General features: G+C 44.3%; 1 protein-coding gene across 11 annotated transcripts in view; it reads left to right on the top strand.

The window, feature by feature from the left end:
• HDAC6 (histone deacetylase 6) overlaps positions 1 to 23,113 on the top strand; it is a 129,768-nt gene that overhangs the window by 73,097 nt on the left and 33,558 nt on the right. For all 11 annotated transcript variants that reach the window (XM_030193921.1, XM_030193920.1, XM_030193916.1 and 8 more), the window contains 5 exons: positions 9,550 to 9,718; positions 10,601 to 10,734; positions 13,752 to 13,820; positions 20,844 to 21,036; positions 21,156 to 21,305. In XM_030193921.1, the coding sequence (XP_030049781.1) occupies positions 9,550 to 9,718; positions 10,601 to 10,734; positions 13,752 to 13,820; positions 20,844 to 21,036; positions 21,156 to 21,305 (715 nt within the window). The remainder of the gene's footprint in view (positions 1 to 9,549; positions 9,719 to 10,600; positions 10,735 to 13,751; positions 13,821 to 20,843; positions 21,037 to 21,155; positions 21,306 to 23,113) is intronic.

The raw sequence follows: 23,113 nt of genomic DNA, 5'->3' as shown, positions 1-23,113 counted from the left end.
TGTCAAAAAAGCAGCTTTCGATTATACAGATTTCGCTGCTTTTGAGAGATCGTCGGCCATCTCCCGATTTATGTCGGAAGATGGCCGGCAATCACTTTTGAAAATAAGCCCGAAAGTCATCCAAGGCACTCTCATATACAACAGAACATCATCAGCAAATAAAGCTATATTGTGTTCCACATCCTTTATCCAAACCCCTTTTATATCTACCAACGAACAAGCCCTCATGGCCAAAAGTCAACATGGATTTAGTGAAGGGAAATCTTGCCTCAGCAATCTACTACATTTCTTTGACGGGGTGAACAAACATGTTGATAATATTATTGTGTATCTGGATTTTCAGAAGGCGTTTGACAAAGTACCTCATGAAAGACTCCAGAGGAAATTGGAGAGTCATGGGATAGGAGGTAGTGTTCAATTGTGGATTAAAAACTGGTTAAAAGATAGAAAACAGAGAGTAGGGTTAAATGGTCAGTATTCTCAATGGCGAAGGGTAGTTAGTGTGGGTCCCCAGGGTTCTGTGCTGGGACCGCTGCTTTTTAACATATTTATAAATGACCTAGAGAAGAGGAGTAACTAGTGAGGTAATTAAATTTGCTGATGACACAAAGTTATTCAAAGTCGTTAAATCGCGCGAGGATTGTGAAAAAGAGGACCTTATGATACTTAGAGATTGGGCGTCTAAATGGCAGATGACGTTTAATGTGAGCAAGTGCAAAGTGATGCTTGTGGGAAAGAGGAACCTGAATTATAAACATCTCCAGCCCCCTTAATTTTTGTACTTGTATGCTCTGATTCTTTCGGAGGTGTGAAGCCACCATTCTTCCTGCTTTATCGCTAAATTCATAAATCTTTTGTTGAGTCAGACGTCTAAGAAATTCCATTTTACCTATCTTCAACTTTTTTGCAACTCAATTCTGCATTTCTGCAATTGTTCTAGTGTGGCCTAATCTCCTCCTGCTTGATAGTTTCTAGATGCACCAGTTGAGAGCGGAGCTCCAGGTCTTGCCTCTCCCTCTTTGTTTCCTCTATGCTTCCCATGTAATGAGATGTCCACTACCCCCACCTTAAGTGTGTCCCATAAAGTTCCATCAGAGACTTCCCTCATATCATTCAATCCTAAATAAGTTTGAATAACCTTGCGTAGCTCCTCACAGACCTTCACATCTCCCAAAGTATATTCATTCAATCTCCAAAAAGTGTGGCGTCTCTCACCCCTCACGCCCCGCAGCTCAATCCAGACTGGAGCATGGTCAGAGGCATGTACACTTTCAATATTTGATTCTTGCACCCTGTCCCACAGGTTCTGGCTACACCAAATCATATCTGTTCTCGTGTATGAAAGCTGTGCATGTAAAAAGAGTAGGAGTGTTGCCCTGGGTGCTGTAATCGCCAAACATCTAGCAGATCTAGATCTTTAACTAACTGTAAAATGTTTTGGCATTGAATCTAGCTAACTGTAAAATGTTTTGGCATTGAACCAAACTAACCCCACTCCCTCCCTTAGAATGATCCAAAGCTGTAAGTGATAAATTAAAGTCTCTTCCCAGCACCATCAGCCCTTTAACAAACTGGGAAGGATCTTGTATTGAATGAAAAAATCCCTCTTGTCCCATATTAGGGGCAAAAAGATTAATAAATGTTACCTATTGGTCATACACTCTTCCCTTACTGCCAAACACCTACCCAGCCCATCTCTAAAAATGCTTTCTTTAATAAAAGGAATCCCCCTTTTGATATAAATCACTAACTTCCCCATTTTCCCTCCACGAACATCCACATGTACATAACATTCACTGTAATCACAATGATGAAATAGTGAGACATCCCTTTTCCTAATATAAGTCTCCTGAAGCATGAGAATATCCCACTGAAGACATATCAACTCAAGAAAAATAATATTACATTTCTCTGGGTCATTTAAGCCATTAACATTCCAAGAACCCACCCTGTGTCCCCCATCCCCTTCCCACTGACAGACTGACCAAACCCCTCTCTGGCCAGTAAACACCCCGAGGAAGTGTGTCACCACTGGAGAGATCATTCACACTAAGCATATTTAAGCCCCTTGTACCCTGTCAAAACACATCAAAAGCATTCACTCCACATTCTGCTAACAACACACGCCATCTCCTCCCTAAGTCCTTCTTCATTGGATACACACATATCTGCTATTCAGTCTCAACCCAGCAGCTCTCATTCCACCTTATAATAAAACTACCCAAACTCTCACTCATAGAATTCCTTCAGCAAATAACTGAAGAGTATTAGGCGGAAAGTAAGTCAGAAGCAGGCCAAAGTTCACGTGATTGTAGCTGACTGAGCTTGCTGCACAGAGGTTGAACGTCCTCGGCCTGATTGAACTTTCTGCCAAGTGAACTTCTGCCTGGTTAACACTGGAGTTGGGTCTCCTTTAGTCACCTGCACCATTAGATCAGAACAACCCAGTTCAGACAAAGCCTTCCAAGCTTCCACAGTGTTCTGCACCCTGCGTGTGTGACCACCCACTATCTATAACAGTCCAAAAGGATAGAGCTACCAATAGCGCAGCCCAGCCTGCTGTAAATACTTCATAACTTTGCGCAAATCTTTCTGCCCCTGAAGAGTAGCTTTTGCCAATTCCTGAACAACCAAACTTTGTAATTGTCCGATTTAATATCTCCAAAATTTAGGGCTTTCCTTCATACATGATTAATCATGGAAACATGCTATTATATCTCAAGGGACAGAATCCTGCTGAGGCCCCAGACTTCTGTGAGCTCGATCAAGTTTAACAGTTGCTGCCCCAGAGTCACCCACAGCTCCTTTTCCTGAAGTCATGATAAAGGTGCAGAGCTCCTGCACTACTTGGTCACAATCGTTTTATTTATCCTCCTCTGGGATGCCTTTGAAACACAGGTTGCAGAGTCTAGATCTATTTTCCAGGTCTTCTAATGCCACCTGAAGATCAGCCCTTCCTCTCTCAGCTCCTGCAAATCACCATCCAGTCCTTCAACCTTCTCATTCTGCTCTAAGCAACTTCTGATGTCTCGCCCTTCTATCCTCAACTCTGAAATAGCGAATTGGATGTCCTTTCTGACTGCCAACATTTCCACCTTCAGATCTTTGAACCATCGGGTGACATCACACTTTGTAACGTGCTCATCGCTCTCTGCTGTTTCTGAATCTGTATCCGCATTTGCTATCTTGCTCCAGAGCACTGCCATGTTCTGCAGAGCTTCTGAGTTGCAAACTCTCATGTCAGCATTATATTTAAATTTTTCAAGCCTCTTCTGAGCAGCTATCGTTGGTATACTTTAGGAGGTGAGTACAGGCTTACATTAGGTTTTCCTCTAGCTCCGATGGAGCCAAGAAATCAGGCTGACGTCACTTCCTCCCTCTCAACATATGCTTTTCTCATGTTTGCTGCTTTAGGCTGTGCCATCTTGGGACCTGAAGTTGCAGCATGCTTTGGCCCTGCATAGGCAAAAGCCTTTAAATCCACCAATCTCTCTTGCACTGCCATTGATGAGCATTCATCACTACCTCCAAGGCACTGGTCAGCACCACACTGAGGTTTATATTGGAGGGGTTATGAGTTATTTAACATAGGTCACCCACAGAGCTTCTCACTCAGACCACCATTCACATCGGAGACTTCACTCCCTCCAAGACTCAATTTCAGGTCAATTTTACATTTCACCATTTAAATCAAGTAATGCAGATCTGATCACTAAAATTATATTGGAAGTGTACTTGTAAGATTGCTTATTTTAAAAGGCATAGAGAACATATGGAAGGATGATGCACTGCTGCAAAGTGAATTATTCAGTTCAGTAACTGGTTGAATCACACTGTTCTTCAGATAGAGCAGCAGAATCCCTGGAAAATATATTAAGCAGTGTGGTTCCAGGATGCAGGCAAAACACCATAGTGAGAGTTCCAGGACCTGTTGATAGTCACAACGAAAATGGGGAGAGTTGATCTGAAGCCAGCGACTCTGTTACCAACAGTAGCCAGCCAAGAAGCCATACTATTGGGTACAGTGTTACCTGTATCACTTTGAACTCTGAAGGTTAGACTCAAGCAATGGTATGGAGTAAATCAACTTCCAAAATATATTGCATGTACATTTTTTTATTTGTCTAGCATATCATTTGTGTTGCATTAGCTTTCCAACCTCTTCAAAAAAAAATTGTCTGTGAACCATGACAGCCAATTCAATTATTCTACTAAGAAAATTAATTTAAAAATACTGATGTTCCTTTGATCTTCTCATTAGGAAGGTATGAAAAAATATTTTGTGCAATTACATTGGTTGCCCATAGATGGAAGAATTTTTATTTAATTATGTTTTCTGTATAAAATACTATATGGCTATTCTCCATCTTACATGTGATCTTTGCTACCACAATTAGGAATCATTGGCTTTACAATTCTGATTTGATCTCCTTTCCATCCTTAAAAGATGAAAAGAGATTGAAGCTATTGGAATACTCTTGGGAATATCAATCTGCTAAATTATGGAAAGATACTTCAGCTTTATTTCATACTGCTGATTCCTACCTGGAGTTTAGGAAAAAGATCAAAACCTAGTTATTTCAAAAATCTGTAATAAATTGCAATGTATAATTTTTGATTTACTCTTGCTTTGCGCTATATTGTACAACCTTCCTGGGGGTTTGCTCTAGCTATCTGGTGGTGATAGTTTCATCTAGATGCCTTTTTTGGCTCAGATGTTGGTCCCCAGATACCACTTCTAAGATTTTCCTTTGGGGACTATCTCAGTTTGTTAAAGACTTGTGGGTGTCCAAGCCAAAAAGATTACTCAAGAATGAGTCCATTCCTGTGTCGCGATAGCGATTAATTATAGCTAGGTTTTGTGTTGCAAAGAAATGCAGACCATGATGTTTGGGGTCCTTTCAGTGTCCTCACTTCCAAATGTCAGTCTACCTTTAGAGGTAAAGGAAAGAGCAAACCAAGGTCCTTGTGCTTCTGGCTCCTCTTGAATGCCCCGGTTATGGCATCCCAGTCCATTCCTTTCAAGATCAAATGGGAAGATGTCTGTCTGTCTGTTGCGGAATGGACCTAAATCACATCCCATCTATGGGTCTTGGATATGATCAGTCAATGTTACAAGCTAGAATTTTCCTTCTCTCACACAGATTCCTTTCTGGTGTCGCCATGCAGCCCATACTGCAGAACCTCCTTGACCTTGCAGCAGTGGTACTAGTGCCAGAGACCAAACGGAGAGTTGGAAGATTTTCATCTATTTTATTGTATCAAAAAGGAGGGCATATTTTGTACAATTCCAGATCTCAAGGGTATAAATTGCAATTTAAAAGTGGCACATTTCAGAATGGAGACCTTAAGATCGGTGATTGCAGCTATTCGACAGGGAGCGCTCCTAACACCATTGGAGCACAAGGAGGCCTATCTGTGTGTTCCAATTTGGCCTTTGCATCAGAGGTTCTTGAGATTTATAATTCTGGGGCAGCGTGTCCAATTCCAGGAGATACCCTTTCAAATTTATTTATTCATTCAGTGGGTCTAAAAAGACATCTATGTGATTAACATGAAAAAGGGAGTGTTATAGTGGAGGGTGGGAGGAGTGTGTGACTCGAGAGAGGTGAGAGTGGTGCCAAGGACTTTCTCCAAGTTGATTTTGAAAAAACATGGTGGAGAAGGCAACTGAAATGTAAGCATATGTTCTGGAAGACATCCTAGGGGTGTATTGATGCTTGGTGCTATATTTGAGAGCTAGAGTGTTGAACACGTCCATTTTGAAGACTGAGGCAGGCCACTGTCGCCAAAACACGATTTGTGTCGAGTTTGTTGGATGTTTGAATAAAATTCCTGCATGATTCACAAAATCATCTAGTTCCATTTTTTTGGAGTAGCCTTTCTTTTCCAAAAGGAAGTAAGAGTTCACCCCTATTTAGATGACTGACTGACTGAAGACAATACACAGATGGAAATAGAAAAAGTGTCATTCAAAGTTCTGCAATCCTTGGGATGAGTGATCAACTTCGACAAGAGCAAGCTGGTTCCCATGCAGGACCTGGAGTGTTTGGGATCAAGATCTGACATCAAATTAGAGATAGTCCTCCTGCTACAGAGATTATGGAAGCTTCAGTCCCAGACAGATCAGTTCTGACCCAGAAAAGCTCTTTGAGCGTGGAACTGTGGGCAATTGTTAGGGTTGCTGGCAGCATCCATAGATTTGATCTCATAGGCTCGTGCTCTTATGAAACTGTTGGGGAGCTGTCTTCTCAGTTGATGATCATCATTCTCCTGGAGGTACAAGTGTCTCCCTTGGATGTCATGAACAAGAGTCAGCATAAAGTAATGGTTTCAGTCATGTAATGTTTTTATGAAGAGTGAGCCTCCATGCCTTCAACTGGATAGTGATGATAACAGGTGAGAGTTTGTTTGGCTGTGGAGCTCACTGTCAGGACCAGATGGGGTGGGGCGCATAGTCTCTGACTGAAAAGTCCTGCTTCATCAATCTTCTGGAGCTCAGGGCAATTCGACAAGTGCTTGGGATGTTTTGCCCAATAGTGTATGACAAAGTTATAAAGATATTCTTTGAAAACACAACTGTGGTAGCTTACATCAACAGACAAGAAGGCACCAGAAGTGGCTCTGTAGCTAACTTCAACACCACTTATTTGGATCTTTTGGCAGTTCATAATGCCAGGGTGCAAAATGTCCAAGTGGATTTCATCAGCAGACAGGGAGTGTGGGAACTGCCTCCTGTGGCCTTCGTACTCATAACAGGCCAGTGGGGCAGCCCACTTCTGGATCTCATGGAAACTAAGGCCAGTGCCAAAGCTCTGTACTGCTTCAGCTGAAAGAGGGAGCACAATTTCAGAGGTTTGGATGTTTTGATACAACATTGGCCATTGGGGGAGCTGTTTGTGTACCTGCTGCTTCCAATACTAGGTCAGGTGCTTCAAACGATTGCATCTTACCCTGGCAAATTCTAATAGCTCCAGACTGGCCCAGGACACCATGGTTTGCAGACCTAGTCGGTTTCAGAATCGATCGTCCACTGCACCTTCCCCGGAAGAAGGGCCTTCTGTTTCAAGGACTGCAATTCATGGAATATCTGTTTTCTTTTTGTCCTACGGTTTGGCTTTCAAGTGGTCGTGTTGAAGGTGCAGAAGATGTTCGGAGGAGGTGATTGCCACTATGCTCCAGCTGTATGGTGTATTCTAATGTTTGAATCATGCCATGGTGAGAGAGAAATTTGTCCCTTTTGCGGCAGTGATAGCACACATTTTGGTGTTTTCTTTAAGAGGGACTCCATTAGGGGTTAGCATTGGGATCCTTGAAGGTTTGGGTGGCAGTGTTATTCTGTTTCCAGGGGTGTTTAAAGAAAACCTCTTTGAACAGCTCATCCAGATGTAGGCCTTTTTTTCCTCAGGGGCATGAAATGCATTTGCCCCCTTGATCATCATTCTTGTTCTGAGTGGAGTTTAAATTTAGTGCTCACGTTTTAGGACTTCTGTCTTTTGAGCCTCGAAATGGTTTTCCTCCTGGCTATTTCTTCAGCATGGAGATCTTCAAAATTACAAGCCTTGTTGTACAAAGATCCCTTCCTCCATTGTACAAAAGCAGGAGTTTTGATCTGGATACTTCCTTCCTTCCATGTGAATCAAGTCCCCATACTTCCTTCCATAGGGAAGAATGTGGAGAGAAGTTTAGATAACTGCATTTTGCTTGATGTTAGTCAAGAGCTTTTTAAGTATTTTGGAATAACAAATGATTTCTGAAAGTCAGAGAGAGTGTTCTTTTTGGAGGTTCTAGAAAGGGCGAAGCGGCCTCCAAGTCTCTATTGCCTGGTGGCTCAAAAGATAATCTTGTCACCCTTTATTATGAGAGTAAAGCAGCCTCTTATAAGTTTGAGAGGACATTCCACCAGAGGGGGTTGAGCCTACTGTGCAAAGTTGCATGTGGTGTCTTCATTCAACATTTGTAAGGCAGTAATGTGGTCATCCTTTCATACATTTTGCCAGACACTATAGGTTAGATGTAGGAGTGCAAGCAGAGGCTGTGTTTGGAGCCAAAGTTATTTAGACTGGGATTTCAGGCCCCCATCCACCTTAAGGACTGATTTGCTATATCCCACAGGTTCTGAATTGGTCTGCTAATAGACAGTAAGGAAGGAGAAAGTAGGTCTTACCTGTTAATTTTCTTTCTTTTAATCCTACCATACCAGTCCAGAGGCCATCCTGAGTGCTGTGCCAGGGGTATTACTGTTGGTTCTGCTGGTTGCTTTATAATTATCGAAGAGTACAGTTTCTTCTCATGTTTTCAGTCATGCTTTTTGTGGTCATATTTTCTGCAAATTGTTTATTATAAATAGGATCATAGAACTCAAGTAAAAGGAAGATTGTATTGTCTCCATTGCTTTGTCATTCAGAATACTGACCTTTATAAGGCAGAGCTCACTGGTAGCAAAGACCAGTGAGCTATGCCTTATAATGGCACCAAGCAGCTCTGTCTGCATCTACTGGTTGACGGGCAGAAACCCAACACGTTCTGGACTAGTGTGGTAGAACTAAAGGAAAGAAATTAACAGGTAAGATCTAATTTCTCCATTGTTTTTCCTATCTCATCTCTCTTGCTTGACCCAGTGCCACAATCACATAAGCATAGAATAACAATCCTGTTCTACTTGTCATTGCTTATATGACTGCTGAGAAACAGAAAGCCCAGAACCTTCCAGAAGCAAGAGCTGAAGGATACTGGGGATGTAACTTGCCTTGAGCTACAATTGAAAAAAGTGTGAGCTCAATCCAAAATCCTTTTCCTTCCCTTCATTTTTCATGAGTTGAAATGATGAATGTCCATGGTCAAATGGTAGATCACACAGTGCTAATGTTTGGAGTAGATAATTGTGACCCACTAAGCGAAAAGGTACCAAAATGGGGTTACAGAAAAAAAGCTTTACAAATTTGGAGGGGCAAATTTCTTTTTTGAAAGTTTTGTGTACTATAAGGTCAGTAGAATGGGACTGTGCAATTTCTTTCACGACTTCGATGTTTTTCATGTTCTGCAGCCTAAAATGGAGTATGTGATTTCTGGGATTAATTACTTTTTTATTGATAAATGTTTCATTTTTTAAAGATGTAATTAGTCCATACCAGAGGCTGAAACTTGGCAGAATTATGCAGTTTGTATCCTTCTATCTTGTGGTATAAATAAGTCATATACAACCCATTTTTGTACCTTTTCACTCAGTGGGTCACAATTTCATCCATTTAAACAGTTTAGCTTAGTTACAATTACATTGTAATGTATAGTTAAATATAATCTGATTTTACAATTTTTTATAATTTAAAAATCATAATTTCTTATCAAATATGCTTTGTATCCATCTATACTTCAGAGGAATTTTGTTAAGATTTGGGGGTTTGCACTGGTTCCGGCTGTTTGCTTTGATCTGCTGATATAAATGGACCATTTGGCTGTGGTCTGATAGTCAGTTCTATTCTCACCTGTTTATTGCATTCATCTCTTTGCAGTTTTGTAGTAATCAGTCACTGGCTTTTGTTCTTTTAGTCTAGATTACATCAAGACCCTTCAGTCGACTACAGACATGAAGCAAAGGGATCTACATCGAAAAGGAAGTGAATACAACTCCATTTACCTCAACTCCAAGTCCTATGACTGTGCCCTTTTGGCTGCAGGCTCAACCTTCTCTGCTGTGGAGGCAGTAGTCACAGGAAAAGTGAGTGGTGCAAATCAGTAAGCATGCTGCTACTTGAGGGGAATGGAGGGGAGAAGTAGTATAATGGTAAGAGCATCAGGCTGAGAACCAGGAAGGCCAGGGTTCAGATCTCACTGCTGCTCTTTGTGGGATTTAACTCTCCATTGTCTCAGATACAAACGTAGGCGCCCTTTTACAAATACCACCTCCTAAATAGGAGGCGATAAAAGCTCCCCTAGGAAATGGCCATGCGACAAGCATTTCACTTATTGCACGGTCGTTTCCTTCCTTGGCCGGAAATTCCCTTTTATTGGGCGGCAGTAAAAGGGGATCTCGTCATGCGGCAAACCCGTGCGCCGACTCCACTGTAGGGCCGCTTTTACCAAGTGGCGGTAAAGGAATGTAACTTGTCTTGACCTACTGAAAAGAGCATGAACTCAATCCAGAATCTCTTCCCTTTCCTTCTATACCTCATGTACACATTCTACCACCACTTTGATGCATTCATGGCTGCCTCAGAATTTCCTCCAGCTGCTGTTCTCTAACTGATATTTGGTGGTTGGTCTATACAGCATGGAAAGAGCTTGGGAACAAGAGATGTATATCCAGCCATCTCAGTCACAGTAGGGTGCTGCACTGCTTAGACGTATGGAAAATGGCTCTTTAATGAGAGCCAGAAGGGGGAAGAAATAAAAAATGAGTATGCTTAGTGTCTCTTTGACAACAGACAGCTGGTTAACAGGGTAGATAGAGGATGTATTGTGTACAATAGCTGCATGACGAGAGCCACCTGGTTAAGAGTGCAGAGAGACTGCATGTGATGTTCCTTTGAGAGCTGACTGGTTAGGAGAGGGCTTTTGCAGGAAGTTTTCAGCTGCCTGTCTTTCTCATGGTCATTACCAGGTGAGGAATGCTGTAGCAATTGTACGTCCCCCAGGACACCATGCCGAGAGGAGCAAGGCCTGTGGATTCTGCTTCTTTAATTCAGTGGCCCTTGCAGCTCGCTTTGCACAGAGACTGGTAGATCGGCCAATCAGGTGAGTGAGTACTACTTTATCAGCTGATGAAACACATCCCTATTCCAGAAGCTGACACAAGGTCTGAGGTGGTTCTTATCAGCAGGGCCGGTCTTGGGCCGAGGCGACCGAGGCGGCCACATAGGGCCCCGCGCTTAGGGGGGCCCCGTGCGGCACGCCTCAGTCAGCCTCTTCCCAGGGCACCGACGTAAACAAGCCAGGTAAGCATGGCACGGCGCCGCCGCGCCATGCTTACCGCCACCCTGCCCACCCTCTTCTTCTCCCCCCAAGGGGAACGATAATTTTTCTTTTAAATTTACCCTCCGTCGCCGGAATCCAGCACAGGCAGCAGCGAGCGTCAGTGAAAACGCTCCTCCCCTCCCGAGTCCCCCCGACGTCTGTAGCAGAACAGAAGCTCTTCCTGATTCGTTCATTCTCATTATCCCGCCCCCGAGGGGCGTTTTGACTGACGCTGCTGTGCTGGATTCCCGGCGGCGATGGAGGGTAAATTTAAAAGAAAAGTTAACCTTCCTTGGTTGGGGGGGAGAAGAGGATGGCAGGAGAGGGCAGGGGGAATAGGAGGGTCGCTGGACATGGTGGCAGGAGAGGGGGTTTCTGGACAGGATGGCAGGGGCAGGCAGAGAGGACAGGAGGGTTTCTGGACATAGGTGGATGGCAGGGGAGGGCAAAGGGGACGGGGGGGTTCTGCACATAGGTGGATGGCAGAAGAGGGCAGGGGGGACAGGAGGGTTTCTGGACATAGGTGGATGGCAGAGGGGACAGGAGGGTCGCTGGACATGGGTGGATGGCAGGGGAGGGGGGTTTCTGAACATAGGTGGATGGCAGGGAGGACAGGAGGGTCGCTGGACATGGGTGGATGGCAGGGGAGGGGTGTTTCTGGACATAGGTGGATGGCAGGGGAGGGCAAAGGGGACGGGGGGGGGGGTTCTGCACATAGGTGGATGGCAGGAGAGGGCAGGGGGGACAGGAGGGTTTCTGGACATGGGTGGATGGCAGGGGAGGGGGGTTTCTGAACATAGGTGGATGGCAGGGAGGACAGGAGGGTCGCTGGACATGGGTGGATGGCAGGGGAGGGGGGTTTCTGGACATAGGTGGATGGCAGGGGAGGGCAAAGGGGACTGGGGGGGGGTTTCTGCACATAGGTGGATGGCAGGAGAGGGCAGGGGGGACAGGAGGGTCGCTGGACATGGTGGCAGGGGAGGGGGGTTTCTGGACAGGATGGCAGTGAGGACAGGAGGGTTTCTGGACATAGGTGGATGGCAGGGGAGGGCAGAGGGGACAGGAGGATCGCTGGACATGGGTGGATGGCAGGGGAGGGGGGTTTCTGAACATAGGTGGATGGCAGGGAGGACAGGAGGGTCGCTGGACATGGGTGGATGGCAGGGGAGGGGTGTTTCTGGACATAGGTGGATGGCAGGGGAGGGCAAAGGGGACGGGGACGGGGTTCTGCACATAGGTGGATGGCAGGAGAGGGCAGGGGGGACAGGAGGGTCGCTGGACATGGTGGCAGGGGAGGGGGTTTCTGGACAGGATAGCAGTGAGGACAGGAGGGTTTCTGGACATAGGTGGATGGCAGGGGAGGGCAAAGGGGATGGGGGGTTTCTGCACATAGGTGGATGGCAGGGGGGACAGGAGGGTCGCTGGACATGGGTGGATGGGAGGGGGGGTTCTGGACATAGGTGGATGGCAGGGGAGGTGGGTTTCTGGACATAGGTGGAGGGCAGGGAGGACAGGAGGGTCGCTGGACATGGGTGGATGGCAGGGGAGGTGGGTTTCTGGACATAGGTGGATGGCAGGGGAGGGCAGGGAGGACAGGAGGGTCGCTGGACATGGGTGGATGGCAGGGGAGGGCAGAGGGGACGGGGGGGTTGCTGGACATAGATGGATGGCAGGGGGGACAGGAGGGTCGCTGGACATGGGTGGATGGAGGAGAGAGAAGAAATGCTGGACATGGATGGAGGCAAGGGAAGAGTGAGGAAGGAGATGAGGTGAGGGAAAAGGAAGAGAGGAGAAAAAGTGCACATGGATATAGAAAATAGGCAGAAGCTGGATCCACTGGACAGTCAAGTCTGCGGAGGACCCAGCTTTTACTTATGGATGTAGGGCAAGAAATGAAGAAGAAAGGTGGAAAGTAAAGAAATAAATGGAAAGGAAGCCCTGGAAACTGAGTTAAGAGGACAGATAGCAGCACAATCAGATACTGAGCCAGCATGATCAGAAAAACAAAGTCACCAGACAACAAAGGTAGAAAAAACTATTTTATTCAGGATTTATTAATTGGAATATGTCAGTTTTTGGAAATGTGCATCTGTGATATTTTTCATGTAAGTTTCAATTTTTGTAGTATTGCTGCATGCTGATTCTGACTTCTTGAGGTTACTTTCCAGTTCAGTATTTTGCCTTCATGTGTTTTTCAAATGTGATCAAGGAAGGTGCAGTATTCTGCTAGCGTATAGTTTGCAGCCATTTTTGGTTTTTTTTCACTAGGTTGTGCACTGGTGTTTTAGAGCCCGGTGTAATTAAAGTTGGCTTTCCATGCCACGCATAAGGTTGTAGCTCGTCTTGTCCTTGGAATTAGTGCTGTTTATGGTTTCATGATAGCATTTTGCTTATTATTTCAATCAGTTTTTTTGTACAAGTTTAGCGTCATTTGTCTTTATTTGAAATTTCATAATTATAAAAATGGAATAATCTTATCAATGGGGTGGGGCTAGGGTGGGGGTGGAGCCAGGCTGGGCGGGGCTAGGGTGGGCGGGGCTACGATGGGGCCCCACCAAATTGGTCTGCATAGGGCCCCGCACTTGCTAAGACCGGCCCTGCTTATCAGATAAGAACGTTGTCTAGTTAACACTTGAACAGAGGGCCGGTCTCCTTTACTGGGTGCATATAATCACAATCTGGAGCAGGGGACAGGTTTTCTTTAACCAGTGCACACAGTTGCAGGCTGAGTAGAGGGAACAAGCCTCTTGTAAAATGTTGACCTCAAGCCAGTGGCATCTCCTTTTCTTCGGCTGCAGGGTACTGATTCTGGATTGGGACATCCACCATGGCAATGGCACACAGCACATGTTTGAGAGTGACCCCAGGTAAGGCAGCAGAGTGTGTGTACCACCCACTCATAAATGGTGCACCACTCACCCTGAGGTAGCTTTCTGTGGTTGGTAACAATAATAAATATGTATCCTATATATATTCCCAACGAAAATGCATGTTCTTATACATTGAAACTGAAATGGAAATACAGACTGTGTGACTCACAAATAGACCTAAGAAACTGAGATAATTAACAGGTCATAATCAGTCCCTGCGTAAGATACAAACTGATTAGAATTGGTTATATAGAGTATACATACTCCAGAAAAGGTAAGCCGTGAGAAAACTAAAAAATAACTTTTGACCAAAATGTGAAAACTCCTCTGGAACCATAGAACATATGTTCTGGAAACACAACATAAGAGCATGCTGGCAGAGTGCATTGGACAACACACCCTTACTGTATTGGATACCGAGATAACAAACACCTCCTGAAATCTGTTTAGACACAAACCTAGATACTTTGTAATTGATGTAAATCAGAAATTCCTACATGTTGCAGCTAAGAATTCAGAGTTTGTGTGGTTCTTTTAAAATTAGCTGTAAGACTCCAAGGTTTGGATTTGCTGCTCCTCGTAATAGCTAAATTTATTTAATTATAGGCGGTAGACAATTACATCAGTAAACATATTTGAATAACAGTACATATTGTGGCTTAGTATGCTGCTTATAACACCACAATACATATTAAAATATCTTAAATAGGCAGCATAGGGTGTAAGCAGAGGTGGAACAGTAGGAAGATGAGCAGAGGTTCTCAACCCACTTGGGACACACCATCCAGTCAGATTTTTAGGATACCACAATGAATTTGCATGAGAGAGATTTGCATACAGTTGAGGCTGTGCATACGTATTTATTTCATGCACGGTCATTGTGGTATCCTAAAAATCTGACTGCCTAGAGATGTTCCTGAGGTCTGGCTTGAGAACCCCTGAGATAGAGTAAATAGGAGTTAAATAGAAATAAGGGTGACTAACTTAAGGAAAATGTTTACATGAAATCCAAAAAGGTGCAGGAACATGATCTCAGCTAGAGTATGAGTGGATAAGCAAGTCCTGCTACAGTATGTGCAACTGATGTTTGTTCTTGTATGTGTGACTAGCTAGCTAGTTGGTTATTCCATTAAAAGTAGAGCAAATTTTGCCTGCTTCCTGAAGTAGGAGTCTTGCGTTAGGAGAAAACTTGTTGCTGAGTGTCTCATCACTTAGTTCCCTTTGGAGAAGGACCTTACATAGCTGAACTTACGTTCCTTGGGAGGATCTTACATAACTGAACTTGTGCTTCTTGGGAGGATCTTACATAACTGAATTTATGTTCCTTGGGAGGACCTTACATAACTGAATTTATGCATGAAATATAGCTGCTTGATTAGAGGGTGTGCTGGAGGCATTCCTTGGTATGTTTTTAATTTGCCAATGTTTAGCACTTGCCATGTAAAGTATTACACATGATTAATTTAGGACAGCCTTTTGCCATAACCAGTGGACAAAGTTATGTAACTTTGTGCATATATATTCAAACAGAGACTTTTGTGCATTAAGACTGCGCTGAAGTTACACACATAACTTTACCTGCTCTGTGGGTTTTCTGAATACTGACTCTGTATTTATAGGATACTAAAGCAGAGCATGTCTCCTTCAGTTAAAGGGTGGATCTGCGAGTGAAAGGGAATATCACCCATACAAAGAAATTTCTGTAAACAGAGGAAAAGAACCTTTGAGTAGATTTGAACTGTGAGAAAGCCTATAGATTGTGATAAAGAAACAAGAGCTAGTACACAGTTTGAAAGTTAATCCCCTCACTCCACTCTTCCACAACAAAAGTATACCATACCAGAACAGATAGATTATGCCTCTCTCCCAGCAGATGGAGACAATAAACAAAGTCCTTTTAACTCCTATAGGGCACCATGCAGCCATCAGCACCTCAGTATTCTCAGCCTGCAGCAGATGATTGATGGGTATAACTGCATCATGTTTATAGATTTGGTCTGGAAATGACCCCTGAGCCCAGTTAGAGCTGGTCACCAGTTGAGTGGGGATTCCTGTGCCCACAGCCTGGCCTTTGGAGAAATATCTGGAGGAATCCAGGTTCTTTCCCTCCATCTCTCTCTCTGTCCCTATCCTTTTTACCTTTTTCTCTCTTGCCTTTTGCTCTTCTGCTCCCTCTCTAGCTGGGCGTTAGCAGTTTAAAAAAAAATACAGGAAGAAAGGAAGGGACTGCTGAGGAGATGAAGAGCAGGAAAGGGTCCTTGATAGGTAAGAACTGCTTGGCAGAGGCAAGTGGAGGACTCCTGAACAGGGGGCGGGGGGGGGGGGGGGGGGGGGGGGGGGGGGGGGGGGGAGAGGGAACAAAAAGATTGGTTTGATTTATTTCTGGGAGCAGCGCTGGAGGCATTAGCAGCCACAGTGGAGCCTTCCACAGTGTTTGGTGTGGTGCAGTCTCGTTTGTTGTGGTGCCAGCTTTAATTTCAGTGCCATGAGTGATGCAGGGAGGTTCTCCTTACAGCAGTGTTTGTGTGGCCATTAGGTATTGAGGCACCTGCAGAGTGCTCCCAAGAACTGCTCCAGCTGTGGTGGCCACCAAGGGAGCTCAGGACATTGTGGTCATTCATGTGGCAGGGCAGCAGAGCACATTCACCATGTGGAAACTGTGGCAGAAGCTCAGACTGCAGCACTTGCATCCAAGGAGATGCATGTGGTAGTTCAAGAATGACCTCCATTTTGCAGGTGGCATGGCCTGAGTCTTGTAGTGATCCCCTAGGCTGGATCCAGAGGGAGCAGGAGGTGGGATCAGTGGAGCATTGCATCAAGCACAAAGGGGTTTGCAGTGACTCAGGGACCTGCCTTTTCTTAAAAAAAAAAAAAAAATCATCTTATTTATGACTCTACATGACAATAAATTGGCACACCATTGTTCCTTCAGTTTATCAATGAGAGTATTTGAATCTGTATTAATATCCATTTCAATTAAACCATTTATCCCTTCTTCCCCTTCTGCTCTTCCCCTCCTCTACCCATCAGTTGCTTGCCTTTTCTTCAGAATTTGTGCTTCTTTTACAGTATTTGCAAAGAGCCTTGTTGCAGTAGACTATGGGGAAGGGGGAGAGGGACGTCTCTGCCCTTTGGAGAACCAGGGACTATAAAGGTAAAGGCAGGAGCCACCAGCAGACTGGGAGAACCAGTTGATGGCAGGCTCCGAGGATAGATGACTAGGTAGTCTTTGAGACCATATTGGGGCTTGGAAGAGGGGGAGCTTTCCACTAGAGAGGGAAATGATCTTTCTTTAGTCCACCTCTTCAGGAGAGAGAAGCTGCCATTATTTTCCAGTTCCCAGAGTATTGTTCTTTATTGCAAGGCCTGGGGTTAGTAGTAGGCAGCTCCCATCAACTGTGTGGCACTCTGACTCTTCTCCTATCCCCCTCCCCTTTTCCAGTGTCTCACTACTGGCACTATATCCTTATTAGTTCTGTTTTGTACCTGTACTATTCAGATCTCTAAGTTTGAGCTACATATTGTCTAAACTCCACTATTCTCTTAAGACCGAGAGCAGTGTGTGAGACTGGGCACTGAGCAGTTCAAACTTGCTGAGAGTCATGTGCCAGAAGAAAACAGAATACTTATTTATTTCATAGAACTTGATATACCACTAAGGCCTCACAAGCAGGCATAAAGCATTTTACAAAATGGAAAAACTAAAAATGATTAACGGTAAACAATAAAAACAAAATGTAAAAAAAATAATTTTTTAATTACGTCATGAGGTAGAAGGAAAGATCAACGTGAATAGGTGGGTCTTCAGAGCTTGTTTAAAAGTCTAGAGAGAATAGCTGTTTTATAGAGGTGGCACTGCCAACAAATCTGTGGAGTAAATATTGGAGGATGAAAAAACTAGGGGGTGGGGAGGGAGAGAACCAACTTGAACAGGTTGGAATTGCAGAATCAAAGTCTTGCTGAAGCAGGCCTTCCACATGGCCTGAAGTCTGTGGTTGGCAGCAAATTTCTGTATGGCCTGCTTGTGTGGGGTTAAGAGGTTCCCTGTTGACTTGTCCGAAAATGGATGCCTGAACGTGAAAGAGGTCACTTGCTTGGAAACTTGATTATCTTACATTGTGGACATATTGTATGACCTTATCACAACCTCTGCCAGAAGAGTAGCTGTTGGGTTCTAGAGCCCAACTGAAACCAGGATCTTCAGTTTCTGCTGAAATTGAATCTGTGACCAAAACTGGTCGCTCAGTTTCAGCAGAAACCAAAGCCAAAAATGAAACAGGCCTGTCCCCATCCCAGACCCACCTGCTGTTGGCACCCTCCACCAGAACTCACCCTCGGTAGCACTCCCCTCCTGAACCTACTGTGTCGTTGGTGACTACTGGAGCAGGAGCGATTCCTGCCTGCTTCTGCCTCACAATAGCTTCCAGAACTTCCAGTGGCAGCCTCGTGAGACATTGACTGGAGATCATGGCAGCCATTTGAGATTGGAACCGGAACAGGTAAGAGCAACTAAAAATCGCTCCTGCCCATTCTGATTCTCAAAATGGTTGGCGTGACCTCCAGCAGCAGTCTTGGAAGCCATTTTGAGGAAGGAGCAGGTGTGGGCAGGTGCAAGTGGGATATCTCTTGCCCCCACTTTCCACCAGCTGTCCAACATAATAGGCCTGGGATGGGGCTGCTGCCGGTGGGGGGGAAGGGGGCTCCTTTTGGTTGAGGAGGAGTAGGGAGGGAGTGAGGGCTGCACAGCATGAATTTGGTTTCAGCTGAAAATGCACAGGTATTTTTCAGCCAAAACTAAAACAAAACCGAACACGGAATTTGGGCCAGTTTTGGCACTGAAACCAAATTTTGTCAGTTTCTGTTGTCTCGGCCCAGTGGATGCTGTGGATGAGAAACAGAGTTGTGTGTGTGTCTTCAGAATTCTGGTTTAGAGAGCTTCTCTTTGATGAAGATTTGGAAAAGCTGTTGAAGGATCTTTGTTGCCAAGCCCAGTTGGCTATCAGAAACCAGACCCAGGAAGGGTTCAAAGTCTGGTTCTAGGAAGTAGTGGTTTCAAAAAGCATAGGATTTTTGCCCAGGCAGGGGTTCCACCCTGTGATACAGGTTTTCAGTTAGATCGTCTTTCTTTCATGTCCTCAAGAAAGCACTTCAGGTCAGAGGACCATCAGTTCTAGCATGTTGCCTCAAGTAAGTGGTCTCTTCTTTGGCAGTAGTGGTCCTACCGTTAGGCCAGCTGAGACAGGGGCCTCAGGTGGCATTCCCTTCTACCCCACACACCCGGCCATATTCTGTTTGTTTATATTTATTAAAACTTTATGGATTGCTTTTTTTAACATGTAAATCAGAGCAATGTACATAAGAAAAAAAAATTCATCAAACATTAAAGGAATGCCATTCCATGATAAGAAAGATCACATTCACAACAAGAACACACTTCAAACATAATAACAAAAAAACACACAGAAGTCTGATTGCCAAGTACAGCCTTGCTTCCAGGACTATTGCCAGACACTACCCATATGCACGTAAACAGGAAGTTACATTAGAGAGGCGGGCCACAGTACAGAGAAGAAGCCGATGCTGGTGGCAGGACAGTGTATAGGAATCACTGCTGCTGCCACAGCCACAGGCTTTTGGAAAACAAAAAAAGAAGGACGATTCAGGAAAGGGGGTTGAGAAAGGACGGTGTGGGGGGGGGGGGGGGGGGAGAAGCCACACCATGGCCAGGGTGGGGGGAGAGATGTTGGACTTGGGGGGGGGGTGTGGGCTGGGGGCATAATCTCATCCTTTGCTTTGGCGGCAGATTGCTTTTGGGCTGTCCCTGCTCTTTGGCATACCTTCGTAAAGGACATCTTAAAGTTCTGAAGTGCCCATTCTACCAGTGGGGTGATTACTCACAGGGTGGAAGTTAACTCAGTCTCTCTAGTGAACTCCAAAGCAAAGCAGGCTAGATGAGGACGTTGCATTTGGAGCAGGAGGCTGCTCTATTATATCTGATCCGTTGTGGGCTGGTTTGTTGGGTGATGAGGAAGGAAATATCTGGTCTTACCTACTAATTTTCTTTCCTTCAGTCCTGCAAGACCAGTTCGGAGTCCTGTTCTCTCACAAGCTTCTTAATCTATTTCTGGCTGGTTGTTGCTAACAGTCCTTTTGGATCCCTAAAAACAGGTTCCCTCTTTTAGTTTAAGATTTTTCTGGTGGTGTTCAGGTGGACATGTGGTGAATTTGATCCCTCCCTCCTTCATCTGTTGGGTTATTTATTTATTTTTTAAGGGGGGGGGGGTTGACTACACATGCTTTGTTAGAAAAAATACAGAGGTATTGATGACTGCACAGTGTCTTATATAGGGTAGGCATTCACAAGCCTTTTTTCTCTGCCTCCATCTGCTGGTAGAAGGGCACGACCCATCTATTCTGGACTGGTCTGTAGGACCCAGGAAAAGAAAATTTAGCAGGTAAGATCAGTTTTCCTTACCTCGCAAACAGCATAACACTAAAAGTCAATATTCATCACCTGAAAGTGTGCTGTATGCTGTTCAGGTGCCTCATTTATTTATCTCTGGTCCTGGTTCTGATAAACCCTCTTGGTGGGGGAAGGGAGGTGGCACTACTAATGGGTCTCTTCAATCTTAGCATGCTTTCTTTTAAATCATAATATATGTGATGAGAGTGGAGGAACTTAATAAAGAGACTACTTACTGGAGTGGCAGTGGGTGGGGTTTGTGTGACTGTGTATCTGGGAGGTCAGGTTGTTTGCCTGGGTGTTGTATAGTTCCCACAGCTGGATAGTTGAAACAAGACCAGTTGGTTGAGAGAATTGTTTTTTGATTTACCTAGCAGCTCTGTGTATATAGTAATACAGTGGAAGGAAAAATAAACACCTCTGGACCTGAGTCAGTAAATCTCATAGGCACAGAATGAGGAAAAAATAAATCCAGCCCTCTGTATGTATGTGTGTGTTTGGTTGTATGTGTATGTGTTTTTCCCACCATTTCTAATTTTCGTCCCTCTTCTGAACAGTGTGCTATATATCTCCTTGCACCGGTATGACCAGGGCACTTTCTTCCCCAACTCAGAGGACGCTGAGTACGATAAGGTTGGGCGTGGTGAAGGGCAGGGCTTTAATGTGAATGTGGCATGGAATGGCAGTAGGATGGGTGACCCCGAATACCTGGCAGCATTTCAGCGACTGGTCATGCCCCTGGCATATGAGGTGAGCTTACAGTGAGCAGAAGCAGTATCCTTGCTTTCACAAAACTGCATTGAAATTTAGGAAAAAGGAATTGGGCAATCAAGCTGGGGTAGACTACTGACACTCTTGTTTTCCTGCAGTTTAACCCAGAACTAGTTCTGGTGTCAGCTGGTTTTGATGCAGCCCGGGGTGACCCGCTTGGTGGATGTCTAGTGACCCCTGAAGGCTATGCTCACATGACCCACCTTCTGCTAGGATTGGCAGGTGGTCGTGTCGTCTTAGTGCTGGAGGTATTTCTGCTTACATTTTCTTTTGTCTACCCCATTCTTTCTTCTATTTTATCTTCTGTCTATCCTTACAGCTTTAACCTGTGTCTCCGTTCTCTCTGCTGTTCTTGCATACGTAAACATTGCAGGTGTGATAAGTAGGTATCTTGGTAGCTGAAGAGTTGAGAAAAGAGACTGAGACTGTTCAAAGTAGACAGAGTAAGTTTAGCAGGGAACAACTTTAACTTGGGTATCCTATATCTTTTCCATGTAGGGCATTTATTGTAGAGTATAGATTTTTTTATACTGTAGCTTCATCCTAAAGACAAGCTGGAGGAAAAAGGGGGTAGAGCTGTCTTTGGCATTGGATAGCTGGCAGGACGGAAGTACTGGAGTGTTGCGCCACCATGCAGCCAAAGCTTAGCTGTGCCTTTCTTCTCTTGGCCTGTCTCGGAAACCCAGAGCATTATGACCCCCAATGACATGGAAGAGGAAAGAAGTGCTTCCAGGGACAGTTACTGCTGCATTCCCAACTCTTGTGATGGAATGGCTTATTAGCTTATGGGAACTAGTCATCCAGAAAAGGCTGGAGTAGCAATAGCATAGCTGACAGTGCATTCTTTTGCTTTTGTGGTTCTTCCAATGCTGCTAGGAGGGAGAGTGCAAGGGAGGGTGAAGTGAGACTTGTACCTGAGTCCTCGCATTTCATTATTTCACCAGTCTCTGCCCCCAGTCTAAAGATGGCTTTATCTATTGTGCAGCCAGTAGGAGAAAATGTGAGTCGTTTTTGGTAGTCCAATAATGCAAACCTAAAAGGTCACAAGGAGGCCTCTAGTGATGTCTGATTGCATCAAAACATTTACTCCAGAAGCCCTGTCTGAGAGAAGCAGTCTTGCCACATGTTAAAAGCACTTTGTACACTCTCTGTAGCTTCTATCTGGGATCTGTATTTTAGTTCTATGAAATCTGTTTGGAATCACAGCCAGGAAGAAAAGAAATACATGAAGGCCTAGTCTAACACTAGCGGACAGCAGACAGAAAATCTGAACAATTAGTAGACTGTAACACAAGTGTGGTACACAAACACTTTTATTGATTAGATACACTGATGTGAAAAAAGTTTCCCCCTTATTGCATATATATTGCACTGAATAGTTTCTGATCTTTAAACAAAATGTAATATTAGACAAAGGGAACCTGAATTACAGTTTTTTTTTTAATTATTACATAATTTATTTAAGGATCAAAGATAGCCAACACCCATTTCACCCATATGAAAAAGTATTTCCTAAACTTAGTAACTGGTTGCACCACCTTTAGCAGCATTAATTGCATCCAAATGCTTTGATATCAGTATTTCACATTGCTGTTTTAAGGATCTTAGTCCACTCTTCTGTGCAGAACTGTTTTATTCTGACACATTCTTAGGTTTTTGTGCATGAGCTCCTTGTTTTAGGTCCTGCCAAACGGCATTTCTATTGGGTTCAAGTCAGGACTTTGACTAGACTAGTCCAAAACTTTAAATGTATTTATTTGGATTTATTTACTGCCTTTCTGAAGAAATTCACCTAAGGTGGTGAATGAGGCATATTTTCAAAGCACTTAGACTTACAAAGTTCCATAGGTTACTTTGTAACTTTGTAAGTCGTAAGTGCTTTGAAAATGAGCCTCAATCAACAGAAAATGTATTCAGATAGCAGTACATATTATGGCATAGTATACTAATTACAATGTCAGCACAATACACAATAAAACATCTTAATAGACTGCATAGGGTGTAAGCGAAGGTGGAGCATATAGATAATATAGAATAATAGGAGTTAGATGGAAAA

This window comes from Microcaecilia unicolor, chromosome 2, assembly GCF_901765095.1.
Source record: "Microcaecilia unicolor chromosome 2, aMicUni1.1, whole genome shotgun sequence".
NCBI lineage: Eukaryota > Metazoa > Chordata > Amphibia > Gymnophiona > Siphonopidae > Microcaecilia > Microcaecilia unicolor.
This window is presented reverse-complemented; position numbering and strand designations above follow the sequence as displayed.